Source organism: Amia ocellicauda, chromosome 4 (genome assembly GCF_036373705.1).
Source record: "Amia ocellicauda isolate fAmiCal2 chromosome 4, fAmiCal2.hap1, whole genome shotgun sequence".
NCBI classification, from domain to species: domain Eukaryota; kingdom Metazoa; phylum Chordata; class Actinopteri; order Amiiformes; family Amiidae; genus Amia; species Amia ocellicauda.
The window spans coordinates 8504950-8525943 of record NC_089853.1 but is presented as its reverse complement, the minus strand read 5'-3'; the positions used below and the strand labels follow the sequence as shown (position 1 = coordinate 8525943).

General features: G+C 39.5%; 1 protein-coding gene across 2 annotated transcripts; it reads right to left on the bottom strand.

Moving 5' to 3' along the window:
* Positions 1-742: 742 nt before the first annotated feature.
* trim66 (tripartite motif containing 66) lies at positions 743-20568 on the bottom strand. 2 transcript variants are annotated; one of them, XM_066700879.1, is made up of 18 exons: positions 20259-20568; positions 18458-18575; positions 17033-17186; positions 15528-15645; positions 15184-15300; positions 13865-13979; positions 13356-13502; positions 11062-11179; positions 9763-10643; positions 7885-8130; positions 6529-6673; positions 5984-6056; positions 5556-5745; positions 4617-5113; positions 3904-4036; positions 3409-3483; positions 3131-3283; positions 743-2796 (listed from the first exon to the last, which is right to left on the bottom strand). In XM_066700879.1, the coding sequence occupies exons 2-18, from the start codon at positions 18464-18466 to the stop codon at positions 2557-2559; spliced, it is 3411 nt and encodes a 1136-aa protein (XP_066556976.1). In that variant the 5' UTR covers positions 18467-18575; positions 20259-20568; the 3' UTR covers positions 743-2556. The 2 variants fall into 2 exon arrangements, with proteins under 2 accessions (XP_066556976.1, XP_066556974.1); XM_066700877.1 differs by having other exon boundaries at positions 20283-20568.
* Between the last annotated feature and the right edge of the window lie 426 nt (positions 20569-20994).

The window sequence follows — 20994 nt, the reverse complement described above, 5'->3', positions numbered from 1 at the left end:
GATGTGTATCAGATTATGTTCATACACATCATCTTCAGTATTTTCACATTTTGTAATAAATGCACATACTCAAAGCATTAAATTAAATATGTGTTTTCTTAAGAGTGAAGTATAAATTGCCTTAAATATTAAGGAAATGTCTACTGATTACATCATCAGAACATTGTTCAATCCAGTGAACAATTCATGTTTATATTCCCAAACTGTTAAGTTAAATACAATATCAATTTAATTTAACTCCTTCACCTTTAGTCTCTTAGTTTAACCATTTAATGTTTCACAGTTGCAAACATAAGATATGAAGAAAGTTTTGCTCTAAAGAAAAAATATTTGAAAATCCCTGTGTTTATTGTAAATGTTCTTAGGAAGCAGAACTTGGAGACAATTTAAATGATTTAAATAAAGAAAGATACATAACTGTGAGTTACAAACAGAAACATGAAAATTATTATTATTATGTGATATTTTCTACTTCACCTGCTGAACCTTTATCACCTTAGTCTTGCACTGCAAAACTATCTCCTATTTAAGTTCCTGCTGCATTTCAGTGCTCTGTCTTTTGTCAAGATCATTTAAGTCAAATACCAGCCTGTGTGATGAGAATCACATGGGCTGAGCTGCAGAGTGACACACTATGCTTATTTGAACTGTTACACATCATAACCACATTCTGTCATGCTTAAAAATCAGGGATGAAAGACTGTTGGTCCCATTACAGGGTTGTATTTAAAAAATAAATAAATACAAAAATCACTTTTTTATTGCATATGCTCAGATGTGAGATGAGAAGATTGCCAGAAATTATGCTGTGAAGTAAGTTTGGTTTAAAAGAAGTGTTGGCATTTGAACAATTACTTGAGTTGTGTGGGGGGGAGCATTTAAGTGAAAACAGGGACAAGTAATAATAAGGCATCAAATGAAAGATTAATCTGTTTTTATAAAGATTTCTGAAGGGATGACATGGAGACAAGGAAACAGGTCATATATCGGTACAGTTTCTGGTGTTGGAATAAAAGGGCAGAACTCCTTTTCTAGTTATAGTTCTATACAAAGTAACAATCTATCTCAAAACCACCATCAACAAATAAAACAGTAAACATAGCCTATTCCAAAATACACTAAGTTTAGGTCAGTCTTTTCTTTAATTTCATATCCCTGAGATTTCAGAATTGTAGTAGACTATACAACAAGTGCAATTGTGGAATACGAGACATTTAAGACTGAAAAGCATACTGATGAGTCCAATCGTAAAAGGTCAACATCGTCAATATTTAGCTTTTGGCGTTTCTGTAAATATCTTGAGCCCCATTGTTGCATCCGTTAGAATAGCCAATAAATAACATGTTCTACTGGCAATAGCCAGTTTCTGCATTAGTTCCAGTTTATTTTTTCCTCAAGGTCTACACTCTCCAGTGCCGTGTGTGTAAGCCAAAGTCTTAAATAACACCCGACCTCATCCACACCAGTTAGGATTCTGTTCACTTCCATTAAAGCCCTCCAACATAATAGTAACAGTGTGAGTCTTTAAATTATAGTTGTCTCATAAAACTGCATAGCCTTGCCTTCCATAATCTAATTACATTCCCAAAGATGAAAATGCATAGGTGTATCCTAGTAACACATTGTTGCCATTCAAAGCCTTGGAATGTAGGAAATGTTGCAAGTTTTTGTTTTGTGTGAAAGGGGGGTATTTAAATCTTTTTTATTAGACACCCACCAAAGTATAAGATGAGTATTTTCATGGCCTCTTTATTGGCCTGAATGCAGTCTGAACCTTGCAAACCTTACACTTAATTTGAAGTAAGAGCCCCCTCTGCTGGAATAACAAAAAATGACAGAACATTTATAAAAGCATTTTCTACAAATTGACCAAAAGACATAAGTCTGAGTGAAAATAATATGTACATAGTAGAAAATATCCACTCCAAAAAATGTATTCTTATTATTCAGTAAAGGCGTTCAGTAAAATGTCCTTTTTCTTAACCTTAATCTAGTAGTTAATCCTTATTGTTTACAATGTCTTTCTTAATAACAGCTTGGCTGTTGCATGCATCCTTTAGGTGCCAACAATGATACAATATAATAACAATAATAATCACTATAATAATAATAATTGTATAAACACAAGAAGTGGAGATTTACAGGAAATGTCAGTAAAATATTTAGTTAATCATAAACACTTTAGCTAAATTATGTAGAATTACTAGTAAATACACGTGCTAGTTTACAAGATTAAAAAAGACTAACAAAAAAACACATTCAGACTTTTCTCTGTCATTAGTAACAGGGTGAATTGTAAGTGATCAGACTTGAATTGCATTATATTTCAATGTATGGAAAAAAATTGTTCACCTTTGTGTATCCCTTTTTAAGGAAGAAATAGACAAATGATTATATATGAAAGCAAAGGAAATGTCCCCTTCCTCGATAAAATCTGTGAAAGTCATATATATTGTAGAAACCAATCATGGGTCACATCTCCAGAGCAATATGACAAAAAGATTATTTATATTTCAATAAGGTTTGATGGTGTTTTTAAGGACAGTTCGGAAGCCATTAAAAATGGTGCCTCCTCCAGTTCAGAGAGTGTCTTCGTTTCCTCTTCCTGTGGAAGTGATCCTTGTCATCTGCTGGCCAAGGGAAGCCATTGACGCCCATTTTGTAAACCTCATCAAACTCCTCCGAGTCCGAGTCGTCCACCAGGTCCGGAAAGATTTTGTCCGGAAAAACCTCTGTCAGCTTCGCATTGAAGAACACCTCCAGACTCCTTCCTGCTTGGGCCACCTCTGAATCTGGCTGGAATCCACAAGACAGAGTGATAGAATCAGTCCACCCTTTCGTATTCCCAACTCCCAACTGTACTCTATTATTTAAAGGACATTCAAAAGAATCACCGCTAAAATTAAACTATACTCTACTTGTTTAAAACCGTATTCAATGTCACTCAGGCAGCCGATGGGGGACTTTTAGATTGTTCCAGAACCTCAGCCTACTGTCTAAATCTCTGTTCCACTGTGGCCTGATCACTCAACCTGATCTTTTTTAAGGACCACAACATATCAAGGGAAAAGATACGCATGTGTCCTAGAACAACAACAACAACAAAAAAGCTGCTACCAGTGGTACTTACGTAATTAAACTTTGCACAGTTCCTAAACATAAGAAAGACATCCGCCACAAACTCCTCAGGTGTGTAGTAATGGAGGGGGTTCCTCTTATTCAGCTTGCTCTTTATAACAGACAGGTCCATTGGCTTCTTGATTATCTGGTAGTAGTGACGGGCCTGCATTTCAGCAAAAGTAAATAAAAAACAAATTGTCAAAGCAAGAGAAAGGAACAGTGCTTGATTTTAACCGGAAACAAGTGAATGTGTCCAGCTTCCTGTAAACACTACTAGGTGGTTCTTACCAGTGGGCTGACCGGTTCATGGAATGGGCCGCTGAGGATGTTGCAGTAAATGGACAGTGTCAGCTTCTCGCATTTCTGTGGGAAAAACAAATCTCACAAGTCGGTTTACTTGGAAGTGGAAAAACAACCAGAATAACAAAACCTTAATGAGCCAATTAGGATTCAACAAGCTGTCATTCAGTCCTGAGCCCAGAAAGTTGATCAGTTATGAGAACAATCATATATTTAACACAATGCTTGCACAGATGTTTTAAATTTATATTTGAAGATGCAGATAAATGAAGAAATGCCCATAATGTTCGAATAAGTATCGAATCTGAAGAATTATAAATTATATACTTCTTTTGTTTTTATGCAGGTCACTGATGTATGTGTTTGCATACAACCCACACACTGACTGTCATACTGTGCCCATTTTAACCCAAATTGATGATTGTACTCAGTGAACAACCTTAACTTCAATGTGCAGCAACTTGTTAGTAAATGTCCACGTACCCTCTGGTCACAGACAGACAGCCCATACTGAGTGCCTTGCCCCTTATGTTCTGCAGACAGCCGTGTATTCTCACAGTCAAAATCCACCTCTGGCTCCTGGAGGTCACAGCAGAGCGTGCAAAGCCAGTCACCCCTGTGGAGGAACAGAGATAAAGGGGAATGCAGGAGCATGGAGATTATGAAGACGAATAGAGGAAAGAATGGTGCCCCTCACACAATTTAATATCGCTTCTTATGTTTTTAGTTTTCCCAGCATACATGGCAGCCTGCTTAAAACACCACACAAAAACTTACAATGTGTAGTTTCCAATTATAGCATGACACACTTTCTTTCACTTTGAAAAGCAAAATAGCGAAACTAGCATGGCGCTCTGGATACTCCAAAAATAAATTTGGTGGCTAAGCATTTCTCTGCAACTGTCTAAAGTCTCTTAAGAGTTCTGGGTAGAATATGCATATTCCCATACAAATTTCAAAGACTAAGACATTCAAACATTGCTGCACAAAACAATGCTTCTATAATTTGCACAAAATGACTAGGGAATTGTTTGCTAAATAAAATGTGTTGTTTAAAAAAAAGATTTCATGACAGCCTGATAAATGGAACTTAAGGCTTTCTGTTTTTGGTTTCTAGTTTTAGTTTTAGTTTTAGTTTTGTACGTGAAGATGACAGAAATCGCACCAGTGTGAACAGATGCTAGCACAGTGCTTACACAGGGAAGCTGAGGAGGGGCGGGATGTGGCAGGAGAGGTGGTAGACCTTTGGACAGTGATCGCAGCACAGCAGGTCTCCCCCATTGAGGCAGACGGCACAGAAATCCTCATTCTCCATGGTGCCACAGTCCTCGTGGGAGTGCTCGGCCTGGCTCTCCTCCCAGGTGGGCTCTGGCTCGGGCTCGGGCTCTGGCTCCAGCTCCGGCTGCAGCTCTGGTTCTGGCTCTGGCTCTGGTTCTGGCTCCAGCTCTGGCTCCGGCTCTGGCTCCGGCTCCGGCTCCGGCTCTGGCTCCGGCTCCGGCTCTGGCTCCGGTTCTGGCTCTGGCTCCGGCTCGGGCAGTGCGGCCTCCTCTCGGTTCTCCTCCTCGAGAGGGTGTGAGCTGGTGGGGGGGCTGGGAGGCTTGGGGATATCCTCCACTGACTGCTCCACTGGGTTTGCCTGTGTCTGCTGCTGGCTGCTCTCTGGAGCGGACTCTGATTCACAGATGGGTTTGTCCTTCAAAATACAGCATATTATTGTTCTGAGATCTGGAAAAACAATACTTTATAACTAGCCTTCACACAATATGGAATCATCGTTTCGGCAAGTTGTGGTCCACCTGACCAAGTACCAAACAGTACCAAAGTACCCTTTGTGTTCCTAGCTGTTGTTGTTTTTTCAGCAAAGTTCCTCTATCCTATCCTATAATTCCGCTGGAGGAATGCCAAAAAAACAACCAATAATAATTTTATATGGGTATCACTGTACAAAACTGTTGAAAGTAAAAGTACAAAAGAAAGCAATACTATGTACCTACACATTTTACATTTAGTAGTTCTTAATTTGTTCATCGTATGGATTTAAGAATATAAAGACAAGAAGAGATTGTCATCTGGTAGCGTTTGGTTGACATGACACCTGACATGGCAGGTGACGTTAGTAATGTAATTCTCCATACCTGCGGGGGTGCCTCTGACAGGTCGGTGTTCAGCTCAGGGTGGTCTGCTGGGGGGTCCTGGCTTTCCTCGCTGTCTATGGGCAGTCTGATCCCAGGCAGCTGGCCCAGCACCGGGCAAAGCTTCAGGCGCTCCAGACGCACAAATGGAACCTTTGAACTCACTGGGAACTTTGACATGTCCCCTGGCGTTCTAGAATTAGAGCAGGGGGGTTAAATGTATTTATCTAATATACAGGGTATATTAGGCTTTATATCAGAGAAACTTCTACTGTATATCACATTCATATCAATTTAAAAGTTGAATAATCACTATACAATATTTTTGTTTCAGCAAACAAAAACAAAATATATTGGAAGAAATGGCAACAGAGGCCTTACAATCAGCAACTACCTATAGGTGCATAAAAATTGAAGTTATTTTTCAGTACCTGACAGTAATCTGTGAAGAGTTTCCAGCCATTTGTTTACTTTCAGTATCTTCTCCTACATATATTCTACGATCTGATGGAGAAATGAAAAGGGATTATAATGCTTTAGATGTGCATAAAGTGCAGAACCCTGCAGCACGTCTTTTCTCCTTAACTCGTCATATGTTCAAAATAACCTTAAAAAGCATTCAAAGTGTATTTTCAGGTTTTTATAATATTATTTTTAGACTGGAATAAATTTGCATAGCCTTTCTAAACTGCCCCCCCCACACACACACACACCAAACAAAAAAGCAATTTAAAGCTAAACAGATTTAATTATTCAGATAATACATCTAAAGCACCCCTGCAATAAAGTTTTTTTTAATGAATACTTGAAAAGGCTAGCCCATCAATAATGAATATGACACACACAATAGTTAATGTTAAAGGTAGCATTTGTTTATGGTAAGTATGGGGGAGGGGATGAACCCAGCCATGCGATGCCACAGGAGAGCTCTCCGCAGGGCTGTACACATTAACACAGACACCAGGTGGGGCTTTACCTGGCTCTGTCTTCAGGGCCGTCAAACGGGAGAGCCGCAAGACTGCGGGGCAAATAAGAACTCTGTTGACCGACAGGTTAATGGGCTGCTCCAAAGAAACCCTGTCTGCTATTGCATTGCCTTCACAGCTCTGGACAAGTGCTTTCTGTCATCAAAACAAAGTTGGGAATAAAATAATGTGTGAACAATGATGCAGAATACATTTTCAACAGTTTAAATAAAACCAAAAACATCTATTACAAAACACAAGAAAGTGTATAATGCTATCGTGCACTTCATTGGTGTATTGGCAGAATTCAAGTAGATTCCATAGAAACATAGAAATCCTTTCCAATGTCTGCCAGGGGGGCTTCTAGTGCAATACAAGTATCTGAGTGAGGAAGGGTTTCATTTATCCAAACAGGGAAGAGAAAGGGTTAAAAGAAAAGCACTGTGAAAGGAACCGACTGAACTCATTGTAGAGTGTAAATCCTAAAACAACAACAACGATACAGAATAGACCATACTAAAGTCCCGAGTAAGACCAAGAAACCCTACATTGAAGGTAACTCAAACTGTAAAAACAGACCTGTACTGTTTTTACATAGTGTTAATGAATTGGTATTGCCTGGATCATTGACGTAATACTAGTAAAACAGTGAACTGCTGAACTTATCACCCTGTAACCAGAGCACAGAAGGTCAGAAAGGCTACTTTGGTGAGGAGAACTGAACTTCACCTACCGGTATATGTAAACTATATTAGGACCCACACCTCCAAAGAGATAATCAAATTAATCAGCTTGCATAAGGACAGTAAGCTATTGTACAAGACATTAATTAGCTCGACACAATTATTCAAAATACAAATCACCCACCCTCAGCAATCTAGGGATTAAGTGACACGCTTATAACATATTAACGCAAAGTAGTGGCAACAAACTCCCATGTACAATGTGAAAATGTCAAGCTGCACGAAGGAGTTGCTTCTTCTTATATAAATGCACAAAACTAGTTCTGTTCTCTTTCATGCTTACCCCCTTTCATGCTTTGTAAGCACACACGACGACGGACGATGAAACGTTTATTTCCCACATAAAAGGCCAAGCAATTAAGTGCTCCCTTCCAGCATTGAAACTGCCTGTTTACTTCTCTTTCTACTTTTGTTGTTGTTGTTGTTGTTGTTGTTGGTGTAAATATGAGTTAAAGAAGCACGCACTGACAGATATAGATATCAGTCTTTGCCTTGTCTGTCTATAGCCCTACATCTAGACTGCACTGACCCATGGGTCAATAATACATTTTTCACACCAGCTCAAATGGCTGCAATCCTCATTGTATGTTATTGTTACAATGATGCAGAATACCCTACCAATACCTTGCATTCCTTGCTGCCTGGCTCCCTGTGTTTCGTTGCTAAGCTGTGATTGGCCCCCGGGGACAGGTCTTCAGAGGGCAAATGCACTCCAGGGCCGGAGAGAGGCACTGCTGCATCTGCCTGGGCGTCTCTGGGACGAGTCCTCTTCCGACACATCGTGGCGGGTGTCTTTGGTGCTCTGCCGGCTGGCTCAGACATCTTCAACAAGGCAGGAGCAATGGAAGCAGCACCCACCGATGCAGATCCCTGACAGAGAAACAGGCAGTTAACTTCCCCTCACTGGCCAAACGAACGAGGCAGATTTAAATTGGGTCAGCAGGGATCAGGTGAAGCTCACACATGACATTTCAATTGAAATCATCAGTACAACTCAGGTTTGGAGAAAAGAAACACACCAAAAAACTCCAGCTTACTATGTGAAAAAACTAATCTGAATACAAACAGAAAAATTAAGATTAGATGCAGTCCCTCTTTGTTCACCAATATAAAGAGTATTTGGAATTCATTTTTTAATTGTGCCCCCTTTTTTCCTTCTTAATGATTTGCACTAAGTAACAATGTTGAAAAGAATACTCTTACTCACTACAATAATTATGTAAATCCCAGAGAAATGCCCCAGAGGCTTCTTTGAACAAGCAGTATTAATTTAAATACATCAGATAACTAGATTGTTTTTAGTGTTGGTTTTTCCTCTGCGTAAATGTATTAGAGGTAGTTGCCTAAACCCAGAAACCGTATTCTGTGATAGCAGCGATACATTCATCACCAAAATGATGCGTGTTTATCCACTGCTTCCCTCTTTCCACATCTCTGCACCGAGTCGCTGTGAGATTTAGGCCAGCCGACACCAACAGTTTCCACATAATTACTGTGCAATTAAAAATGCTTACCTACGATATGTCCCTGAGGAATCCAGTAGCAGTTTCTGTGGTTGAAATCTGTCTAAGACTAAGTATTTAAAGCCTTTAATGTGTATCCACTTGTCCGAGGATAGCTGAGAAATGCACTGATTCGAGGTAACAGTCAGAGATGTGCTCTGAGAAATGAAATCTAACTGCGAGCTCAACTATTCCCAGGGCAACTCATTAATGTGTGGATAAGTAAATATATGGCTTCACCTCAGTGCTTTACCCACTCATTTAACTCACTGTTACTCAGTAAAGGTAAACGATGAACAAATAACTTTAATTTGTGTATAGCTGTACAGTTCCTCTGTTCTCATGTAGGGAAAACACAACAGCTTTTGGTGTGCCCGCCTTTCATTCCAGAAGTACCACTGAACATAATCTCGATTCTGTTAATAATTTACTTGAGGAGGATTACAGGTGATATTACAAACTGAGCACAAGCTGTTGCTTTTAGCACATTATCTTATTCTTTGCAAGTTGGTTATATTTTTGCAACACTGCATTTGAGATGGTCTCTCTCAACTCAACTCAAGCCTGTCAACGCCAATGGGAAGAGGTTTTTGGAATCTCAAAACTGGCAACTACATTCATTTTAGTATTGTTTATCCACAGTTTTGTTTCTGCACAGTAGACCATCACTTGTGCTGTATGTCCCCCAGCTATAATACATAAATGCACCATAGATAACGGTAATATATCACTCACAAATCATGTCTATATATAGACACACACATAAACATATATAATTTGCTAAACCTCAGACAGAGTTTGAGATGGGGATTAACTACTGTAGCTGCTACAAATACCCCTCTTGCACTGGTCTTCCTGTCATTGCTTTAGGCGCAGTGGTAAGTCACCTACACATTTGTTGCCTTGAGCACAGTCTTTGAAGCGCACAGTCAACACAAAGGTATGAAATTTGCGGTCACTCTGAATGCATGTGAAAAGCAGCCTTCTGTTTGAAACTTACAATGTTCTGGTCTACCACATGTGAATGACTCATCCTGCTGCTGGTCCTGCTCTGCAGCTGCAGGGCTGTTTCCGGTGGCCGGCTCTGCGCCTGGGGTTCCTGACCATTATCCGCTGCTGGGGTCGTGCTGAGCTTCTGCACACAGGCCTGCTGCTGCCTCGCACTGGCCTGCCCTGCCCGGGTTTGCTCGGCCTGCCTGTCTGGACAGAGCGCTGGCTGGGGCTCCTGCGAGTGCACCAGGTGCTCCACTTCCAGTTGCACTGTACAGTCTGGCTGCGGGGGGTTGTCTGCGGGCAGGGGGGGCTGTTGCAGGGGGGGGTGCTGCAGAAACGGCTGCTGCGTCACCTGAGCTGCAGGAGCTGGAGGCCTGTGCGATTCCCAGCAGCCTTGCAGCTGCAATGAGGAGGGTCTTGGCAGCACCGTGGCACTGGTCTGGTTCTGAAGCATGCAGCTGGCCGGGTATGGCGTGTGTTCCAGCTGCTCCCTGTCCACATGCGCTCCCTGCCACCAGGAGGCCTGCTGTGCTGGTTCGGGTGGCGGCTGGTTGTGGTGCCAGATCTTTGCGGGGAAGGGCCTGATGGGGCGGACTCTCCTGCCCTGCCCAGAGGCACTCAGGAGCTGTGTAGTGGGGGGCGGCCTGCTCTGTCCAATGAGCCCGTGGTGTAGGTCTGCACATTGTTTGGGCATAGGAGAGACATCCAGGCAGTGTGGACAACACATCTGCGATTGAAAACAAGTCTGGAATCTGCAGCCCTGTCCTAAAGGCCTGTGGCAAATGGAGGCAGGCAGAGTTGTGTATGCGATTGGCTGAGGTTTCAGAATATCTGGGCAGGAAACGCTCTCAGGATGAGGAGGGCCTACTCCTTCTGTTGTCAGTTGTCCTGAAAGATAAAAACAGGCAGAGAGATGCAATCAGTTTAATTGTTTTTATTATGTAGTATAATCCTCTTTCTCATCTCTGCAACATCGGGAATGCTCCCTAGAGCAAAATTGAGATGAAATTCTTACCGTTCATAGATTCAAGTTTCAAAAGAGAAGCACACGACATGAATCACCAAAATAGCATTCCCTCAGATATGACAACACCACACCATCATCTGACACCATTAATAGCGCTCTTTAAAATGAGGCACTGAAGGATACATGTCTCTGTGCCAATAGCTGACTCTACGTATTAGAAAATACTGCCTGTTTACCAGTCCATGGAAGAAGTGTGTTTGCTTTTTCGCTGTTCTTTTTGTTTTATCTTATACTCGTGCCTCCTAGCAATAGCAGAGAGGTAATATAATGTACATCTACCTAAACTGGAAATCTGCTTGGTCCAGAAACTGGCATCCCAGTTGAATTTTATCTTCATGCCAGCGCCCACATCGAAGTGCAGCTGTGCTTCAAGCAGGCGCTGCATCTGGAACGTGATCTGAAACAGCACAGCGTTTACTCAATACTTTTAATACAATCTTACGCATGGGTACATGTCTTCAGCTTTTTACATGTTAATACAAAAAACTGGCTTGTGAGACTCTTGCAAAATGCAAACCTAAATGGGACAGGTAAGGTTGTTCGGGTTTGCTTTCAATTTCAAAGTCATTCTGGCTTGTTTTATTCAGTGCTCACTCACCCTTTGATCGTCCTGACCACAATCGTTTTCACATTTTACTATTCGACCACAACTTTGTATATTGCTGAGCCCTGGCATATTAGACTGCAAAGTACAAAGCATTTATACAGAGATAATATTAATTTCATACAACACGGCACACATTAGAGTGCCAGAAAGCAATCCCTAGTTACGTCTCACTATGCATGCTGTACGTGTTTGAGAGTGTTCATTTTCATGCCACTGGTCTCTGTATTTACAGTGAGGGAAAAATGTATTTGATCCCCTGCTGATTTTGTACGTTTGCCCACTGACAAAGAAATGATCCGTCTATAATTTTAATGGTAGGTGTATTTTAACAGTGAGAGACAGAGACAGAATAACAACAAAAAAATCCAGAAAAACGCATTTCAAAAAAGTTATACATTGATTTGCATGTTAATGAGGGAAATAAGTATTTGATCCCCTATCAATCAGCAAGATTTCTGGCTCCCAGGTGTCTTTTATACAGGTAACGAGCTGAGATTAGGAGCACTCTCTTAAAGGGGGTGCTCCTAATCTCAGCTCGTTACCTGTATAAAAGACACCTGTCCACAGAAGCAATCAATCAATCAGATTCCAAACTCTCCACCATGGCCAAGACCAAAGAGCTGTCCAAGGATGTCAGGGACAAGATTGTAGACCTACACAAGGCTGGAATGGGCTACAAGACCATCGCCAAGCAGCTTGGTGAGAAGGTGACAACAGTTGGTGCGATTATTCGCAAATGGAAGAAACACAAAATAACTGTCAGTCTCCCTTGGTCTGGGGCTCCATGCAAGATCTCACCTCGTGGAGTTTCAATGATTATGAGAACGGTGAGGAATCAGCCCAGAACTACACGGGAGGATCTTGTTAATGATCTCAAGGCAGCTGGGACCATAGTCACCAAGAAAACAATTGGTAACACTATGCCGTGAAGGACTGAAATCCTGCAGCGCCCGCAAGGTCCCCCTGCTCAAGAAAGCACATGTACAGGCCCGTCTGAAGTTTGCCAATGAACATCTGAATGATTCAGAGGAGAACTAGGTGAAAGTGTTGTGGTCAGATGAGACCAAAATCGAGCTCTTTGGCATCAACTCAACTCGCCGTGTTTGGAGGAGGAGGAATGACCCCAAGAACACCATCCCCACCGTCAAACATGGAGGTGGAAACATTATGCTTTGGGGGTGTTTTTCTGCTAAGGGGACAGGACAACTGCACCGCATCAAAGGGACGATGGACGGGGCCATGTACCGTCAAATCTTGGGTGAGAACCTCCTTCCCTCAGCCAGGGCATTGAAAATGGGTCGTGGATGGTATTCCAGCATGACAATGACCCAAAACACACAGCCAAGGCAACAAAGAAGTGGCTCAAGAAGAAGCACATTAAGGTCCTGGAGTGGCCTAGCCAGTCTCCAGACCTTAATCCCATAGAAAATCTGTGGAGGGAGCTGAAGGTTCAAGTTGCCAAACGTCAGCCTCGAAACCTTAATGACTTGGAGAGGATCTGCAAAGAGGAGTGGGACAAAATCCCTCCTGAGATGTGTGCAAACCTGGTGGCCAACTACAAGAAACGTCTGACCTCTGTGATTGCCAACAAGAGTTTTGCCACCAAGTACTAAGTCGAAGGGGTCAAATACTTATTTCCCTCATTAACATGCAAATCAATTTATAACTTTTTTGAAATGCGTTTTTCTGGATTTTTTTGTTGTTATTCTCTCTCACTGTTAAAATACACCTACCATTAAAATTATAGACTGATCATTTCTTTGTCAGTGGGCAAACGTACAAAATCAGCAGGGGATCAAATACTTTTTTCCCTCACTGTATACTATTCAATATTGTGCTTTCACATAAAAATGAATCACCTGTAAAGGAGGAAATATTTGTTTATTTATCTATAACCTTTACCATGACCTGAAACATAAGCATTGACACAGCAGTGTACAGTAAAAGGACTAAAGGAAATGCTTACCAGTTCCTTGCTGAAGAGCAGGGGATTCCTGCTGTGGTTTGTGTTCGCCCAGTTTATAAAGTTCTGTACATGGCCCAGCTGGCTACAAAGATCCATCATCCCATGAAGCTGACTGTCCAGCTTTTGTTTGAAATCATTAGCTATCTTCTGTGTAGAAACAAGATGAAAATATTCCTGTAAACCACTAATCATTGTTTAAATTGTATTAAAAAAACATTTATATGTATATTCTACATATGTCATGGATTAGTTACATTATGTTTTGCATTTTTAACAAGCTTTGATATTGATTGATTATTAGAGAATTACATCTATTACTGTCCTTTGTACAAAAAAAAGGTTATGGGTGCTACTTTTCCTACTTGGAAAATACATCCTACCGATATCATTGTCCTAAAGATGGTTAAACCATCCTGGAATGAATAACGCAGGACATTCAAATTCTTGGTCAGTTTGAGAACTCTACTTTTGAAAAGGAATCTGCTTCTAATATTTACAGGAGAAATTACCTCAAGTTGTTCTATTAATAGGTTGGCTCGCTTGTTCAGTTCATTAATCATAATCATTTTTGACATTTTAATCTGGTTTTCAGCCTTCCTCTGCATTAGCTTTATATCATGTAACCTGTGAAACAGAGATTATGACAGTATGGTTATTAACAGCAAAAATTAAGGAATATAGAAGTTAACATTTTCTCTGAATAATTCATAATATTGTTACATATTCAATTGGGAGCAGCAAGCGCTCCATGTCATTTTATTTCTCATTTACAATATATCTGGTTTGAAATTATTCTCATGGAGTTATACAGGAAATTATTACATTATTATTATTATTATTATTAGCATGCAACATACTAATGGACTTTATCACTTGCAAGATTATGTTTATCGGCATTATTTTTCTTTTAATATTGTGTTGATTGCCTGTGGTGGTGGATTTCCTTATGTTTTCAATATGAATGGAAAAATACATACAGAATAACTAGCTGTTGTTCAGCCCAGCTGCCCAAGGGGACCCTGCACTAAACTCTGAGGTGTGTCAGCTGACAGTGGTTTTGGGTTGTTCGTTCATAAAACAAACAGCCAAGCATTACAAGTAACTTTCCAATAGTGGCAAGAAGGACTCCAGCTTATCAACCCAATTGTATGTGGCCATCTGGACATACAAGCCACCGTGAGTGAGTGGCATTGGTGGGATTCAAGCCTCTGGACTGGAGGTTGAAAGACATCCTCTGGGAGTCCAGCAAGACTCTCAAGGTAAACCACTTGGCTTTACAATCTGCAGGCTCCTACAGCATGTCATTCAGCTCCAGGAACTGTGCATCTCAAGACTGCAATCTTATTTTGAATACATTTGCATACATGGCATTCAGCTGAAATATTAAATATATTTGTTATCATCTTGATCACTATAATTCATACAAGGGCTTGAAGCTTGTGTGGCTTGAAGGCTGAAGTGGATCAAGCTGCTAAGGCACTAGACATGCCTGCATCTCACCTCACTGTAATTGACTTCATGTGGTAAAACCCCCCTTGGATTGAATTGTTTGAAATGTGTGCAAATTATTATTTATGTTAAAATAATGTATTATAAGAAGTCAATGGAGTGGCCGGTTCACAGTGGCAAAAATACCATTGATAAATAAGTATAGTAAATTAAACAATAATTACAAAAACATCATTGTTTAAAAAGAAGGATGCAAATACGTTTAACTACAACATATTGGTTTTCTTCAGTTGCATAAATCATGTTTGCATAAGCCCCATATGCTAAAAAGGCTTGAAGGCCTCTGTATACATTCAAAGGCTGAATAGCAAAACATCACCTGGCTTCTATTTGTTTCGCAGAGGTCTCCACAAATGATTTCTTGTCCTCCACTTGTGCCATTAAGTTCTCAAAAAGCCACTGTTGATTTTGAAGTGCTTTCTCAACATGAATTAATCTGAAATAAGAAATAAGCTTATTAGTTTGCTCTAAGAATATGATACAAATAAAAAAAGATGTGTATGGCACCAGGGGGAAAACACAATCAGCACAGAACGCCAAATCATTTAACAACTCAAATGGAAACTTGCAGGATTTATGCCTGTTAACCCTGAGAATCATCTCATGACAGCTTCCCCATAGAAAAATATTTCCCTTGAGATCTATGCTGCAACACATCATTACCTGTGATCCTTGTGTACTAAGAGGTGGCAGCTATTACAGGAAAGCCTGTCACATGTTTCACAAAACAAATCCAGTGGCTCCTGATGATGAAAATGACAGAGCAGGAATCCTTTCGCACCTTAAAGAAAGTGGACATTTAAAATATAACATTTAGAGGTTTGTTTTAAGTAACAATTCAGATACGAATACCGTAAATGCACCATGTTTACTTTCTAAACGGACAAGCACAATACGACCATCTAAGTCATTGAATAGTCTGTAGTTATTCCCTGCAAAACGTCAATGCTAAAACATAGTTCTGGAGACATTGTTTGTATGTAACATGCATTAAAGCTGGGTTTGGTTTTAATTGCATTTTTGTTTGTTCACATTGATAGGTCATATTATCTGCTCTTTCTTGTCATTTCATTGCATGTCCTTTTGTATTGGTAATTAGTTATTGCCTTCTCTTGAAATCTGCAGCGATAATCACCAACAAGGATATATAGGAAGGATAGAAAGAGATAAGGAGTGATAGGGAGATAGGGAGGATACAAGGCTTCATCACTGAGCTTCAGAGCAGCACTGTAGTATACTTTCCTATAACACTTTCTTACAATACGTTTTCAGAAATCTTAAAAGAATAGTTTCTGTGGCATGTGATTTGATCTGAATCAGCAAGAAATAGACACACACACAAGTGTAATAGACCACAAGAAGTGAGAACTGCAACAACAGGAAAACTGCTTGATCTTCAGTGATAATAAATGGTTTGCTTAGTTCATTTGCTAATTCAGTGTTTGTATATTGAAGAATAATAATAATAAGCATTCCTCTTGCCACATTTTACTCCCAGTAGAAGTAGTTTAAGCTGCACAGCTATGGGAGTAGTCTTCACTGTATGCATGAGAGAGACCACATTCTCCACTGCCAGGCAAGTGAGCTACATACATTCATTGACCACATCCTGTTGAAATTGGTTTCCGTTTTCACCAGTTCTGCTCTTGAAACTATGAAAATACAAACTGATAAAAATGGATGTGGCAAAGTCTTCCTTTACCTTAGGTGCACCAAGAGCTACAGCTTGAAGATAACATCTCAGATAATAGGGTGGGAGCTGCTGTTACTATCATTGTACAATGTGGCTACATTAGTACATTATTATATTATATGATTATATTCGTATTTAGATTCATTAAATATTGTTGTTGCCATATCATTTCATAGCACTTAATTGGTCTATTTACACCTCTCTGGGTGTGCATGGATGTAATTGGAGGAAAACACATCATATAGAAAACAGCAACATCTAGGTCTCAGAACGTGATGACAATTTATGATCTCTAAGCTCTCAAAATACAGCCAAGAGATATTATTGGCAATATACCAAAAGCTTTTCTGAAAACATGTGAAATATGGTTTATTTATAAAATGCTAATGCCCAAGGAGCAGCCTGTTGTGTAGATTAAGAGGAAACATGGAATAGCAGGTGAAACTGCATCACTTGCTGAGTTCAGAAACCCTACCAGTATGAGGCAGCAACTTCTCTCCCTCAGACTTCAAGAGGGCAATGCAATTGTTCTGATGCCGGTGTATGTCGGTGCATTGAAAGCACAGCCACTTATTGCAGAACGTGCACAGGCTCTGCGCTGGCCTCTGCTCTTCACAGTACGAGCAATGCTGCAGGAGAGAATAGAAGAAGTAAAGAATAAGCATTGACTTGTGGCACTGATATGATATTCCGCTAGCCATGAAAGCGTAAAGATATATATCTTTAAACTTTCTGAGAAACATTCTTGTGTCTTTCCTCACAGCCCACAATGTTTTTATTGCAGAGACGATGTTGAAACTACAACTGTGTAATAAATCAGTTAATAAACAATTAATAAAAATGAATTCATTTTGAGAGCCTCCAGTCTCCAACCCATTCAGCACACAAGTGGTTGTATTTGGTACCCATCCCTAGTGTTGGTGTGTCTGTGTGGTGCAATGTATTCAGGTCCTAATGGTGTTCATACAGTGAGTCCTTTCTAGCATCTTCACTCACTGTACCTTCAAACTCACTATACAGTCATAGTCTCTTAACAGGATGAAAGCATAAACCTGTGAGATACAACTGGACACCACATAGTTAAGAAAACAGCTCATATATAGTGCTGATTTTGCTGATATGAAATCTGCACAACTTCCTGCCACAAGCCTGCTGTTAAAAGTCCTAAGAGATGCAATCGGTTTCTCAGAGTTCTGTTGAGATTAAGGCTCATTACAATGGTAAACAAGTCACAGCAATCTGCTTCATTCCTCCTGGGGATGATTTATAAAAAGATAGCAGGGCACAGCTTTACAGTTTGGAACATAGAATTGATTATGAGCAGCTAACTTGTCCTTTTAACTAAGGATTTGGAAGTTATTCATCATCATGATGGGTAGACCTGCCACAGACTTTTGCCTATTTGTAAAGCTTAATATTCTGTAACAATTATGTGCACCACAGCATATAATTATTGTACAAATGTATTCAAAATTACATATACAGATCTCCAAGCAATATTTTTTAGCATTACTTTCTTTTCAAGAAAAACACATATTCAACTATTCATGTTTATATTAATTAATTACATTACTTCAGGTTCAAGAATAATTATCTGTGATGTGCTTGGTCATGTTCCTCTAAAGTATTTGCTTGTGATGTAATGGTATCCCTCAGTTTCTTCCATATTCGGGTATTAAATATGGTGCAATACGTAATCAGTGAATGCAATGTCAGATGGCCTTGCAGAACAAACTTCCAGCTAACTTAGAAACAATATACTATACACTAAACTACTGTATGTACAAAACTGAAACCATATCAATCAAATATACATTTTAATATTTAAAGCCTGGACAAGTGTATATTTCTCAGGAGAGCTACAAACAGAAAAGACTATATACTGCAGAGAAACCTTTACCTTTTCCATGTTGACGTTTTGAACCAGAAAGTCTTTTAAAATCTCATCCAGTGCATGTCCAGTAGTGCAGCTCTGATTGTAGAGAAGGACAGATAGTGAAGTCTGATCATCACCCAAGCTGAAACCACAGAACAAAAACACATCAGTGGCCCGCCACAAGTGCGTACCAACTTTGAACTTCAGAGGGCTTCAGATATAAAGTACCTAGGTTTCTTGTAGGTTTCTGCTACCTGTCAAATCTATCAGTTTAAATCAGCAGCCCTTTTGCAGTAACTGGCAACCAAAAAAAAAAAAAAAAAAAGATAATTAATTTTTTTTTCTAGGACAATAGATCCCCTAAAGCCTTTCCAGAAATGGAAGCAAAGGCCAAATGAACTATATTTAAAACTTTCATAAGAATTGCAAATGCACTATGTGCACAACATAAGGCAGATTCAAGTCCCTTTAGCTTCCTCTGTTGACACAGAAAGGAGCAGGTCGTTCTGGACATGTTCACACTAAATAAAAAGAGAAATGGGGTTACACGGGAACAAGGACTGGGTTGGAGGAAAATCTATTTATACATTGCCTGGACGCCATTGTGGATTTCATGTTTAAAAACACAAAATAATACAATCACAGCATGTAGAAAGGTACAATGCAATGCTCAAATGACATACAACAAATAAGAACATATTTAACTGAAAACAAAAACATTTTTTGAGCATATTGGTAAATATTGTGTAGGGGATAATATAAAAAGGACATTAAAGCCAATGTATTGTATTATTATTATATTTCTTAGCAGATGCCCTTATTGAGGGCAACTTACAATTGTTACAATTGTTCACATTATCTTTACATACAATTATAATTACCCATTTATACAGTTGTTTTTTTTCCTGTTTTTTTTTTTCCACCTGAGATTGAACCCACAACCCTCCACCAGAGCCCTGACCGCTACTTCACACTGCTGCCCTGTATGTATTTATAATGCATCTATTCTAAACAAATATTACCTCTGTGTATGCAGGTTTCAGCTTGATTTACTTTTTTCACTGAGAAGCTAAAATTAAATTTGTGAACTCAGAGTGATTTTGTTTGTTTATCGCAAAAGAAATATACAGAACACGTCACATGCGGGTCTAAATAGGAAACAGCTCAAATTAAAAATGAAGTGATGCTCAGAGTCTAAAAAAAACATCCACAAAAGCTGAAGCTGCTTTACATCATATTTGACCTAAAACACTAGCTATTTTCTCTTCTAAAAGCAGCCAGGCATTCGTTTTTTTCTCCCTCATCATACAAAATCCCACTTTGTCACACTTTCTGAGAATTGTTTCTTAAAAGGCAAGTGTTCCAAAATGTCCAATGCTTGATTTTCTTTCATTCCCATATTCCTAGACCTGTGTGTGTATGTATATGTATATATATATATATATATATATATATATATATCCCACTTACCTTTGTTGCAGAATCTAATGTGTCACGCATTAGCAATCCCACTCCAGAGACATCACTTTAATATAGTTCTCTCCCTTGAAATGGCACCTCTGTAACATCAATTATCACTAAGGCTACAGCATCACACTTTAAAAGAACATTATATATCTTTCTCAGGTTTGAACCTTCCCCTTCAGAATCATTTTCATAATGCTTTAGTATATTTAAACATTTTGTGTATTTTCATTGATAAATATCACCTATTGAAAGGTATACAAATCCTTACATGTCTTGGTATAACCCCAAAATGAAAAATAAAGCACTGAGTACAGATAAACTGCAGAACATGAAAATGCTTCTAAACAAAAATACGTACTTTTTCAATCAGAGGTGTACTCACTTCAGTGCATCTGCTGTCAGTGGTCCCTGCAAAGCTTCAGTCCATCTGGAACCTAGAACATTGAAGACACTAACGTTGTCTTCAGGTATTAATGAGAAGAAAGGCCATTCCCTTTGGGTTGCATTGTCATCCGTTGTGATTCCAATAGAAGGCACATAACTAACAGAGGACACTTCAGAATGCCTTATTTTTACAGAGGAATTACACCGCTGTGAAGCAGCCAGCTGAGAAACTCGCTTTCAGTTTCCTGTGAGAATGCAAATTAGTTAGAAGCCACTCTGGCTGCTCTATAAATAATTGCAAGCTGTTGCAACCCCTTCACAGGTATCATCTTCAACCTTCAGCAGGTTTACTTTCGTCCTGCCACTCCCTCTCAGATATGACTGTACATTATTGAAGGATTAATCTTAGAAACTTTCAGATTGATTTGACATTTTCATTTTAGGAGAGAGGCCATTCATTATTCCTTTAGCATTTTCAAAAACATTTGGTACAGACTTTTTCTTAAGTTAAACATTGGCATACACTGAAAACAAAAGTGTATATAAGATTGTTATGTATGTCGGGGGGGGGGGGGGGGGTCTGCAAATTATATTGAATACTTTTATAAAATAAACTGCATCCTGCAAATGTATAATTAATTACAGTAGTATCACAACTTTGACACAGGAAGCATCACAATATAAACCTTTTTGTACCGTCACCACTAAAT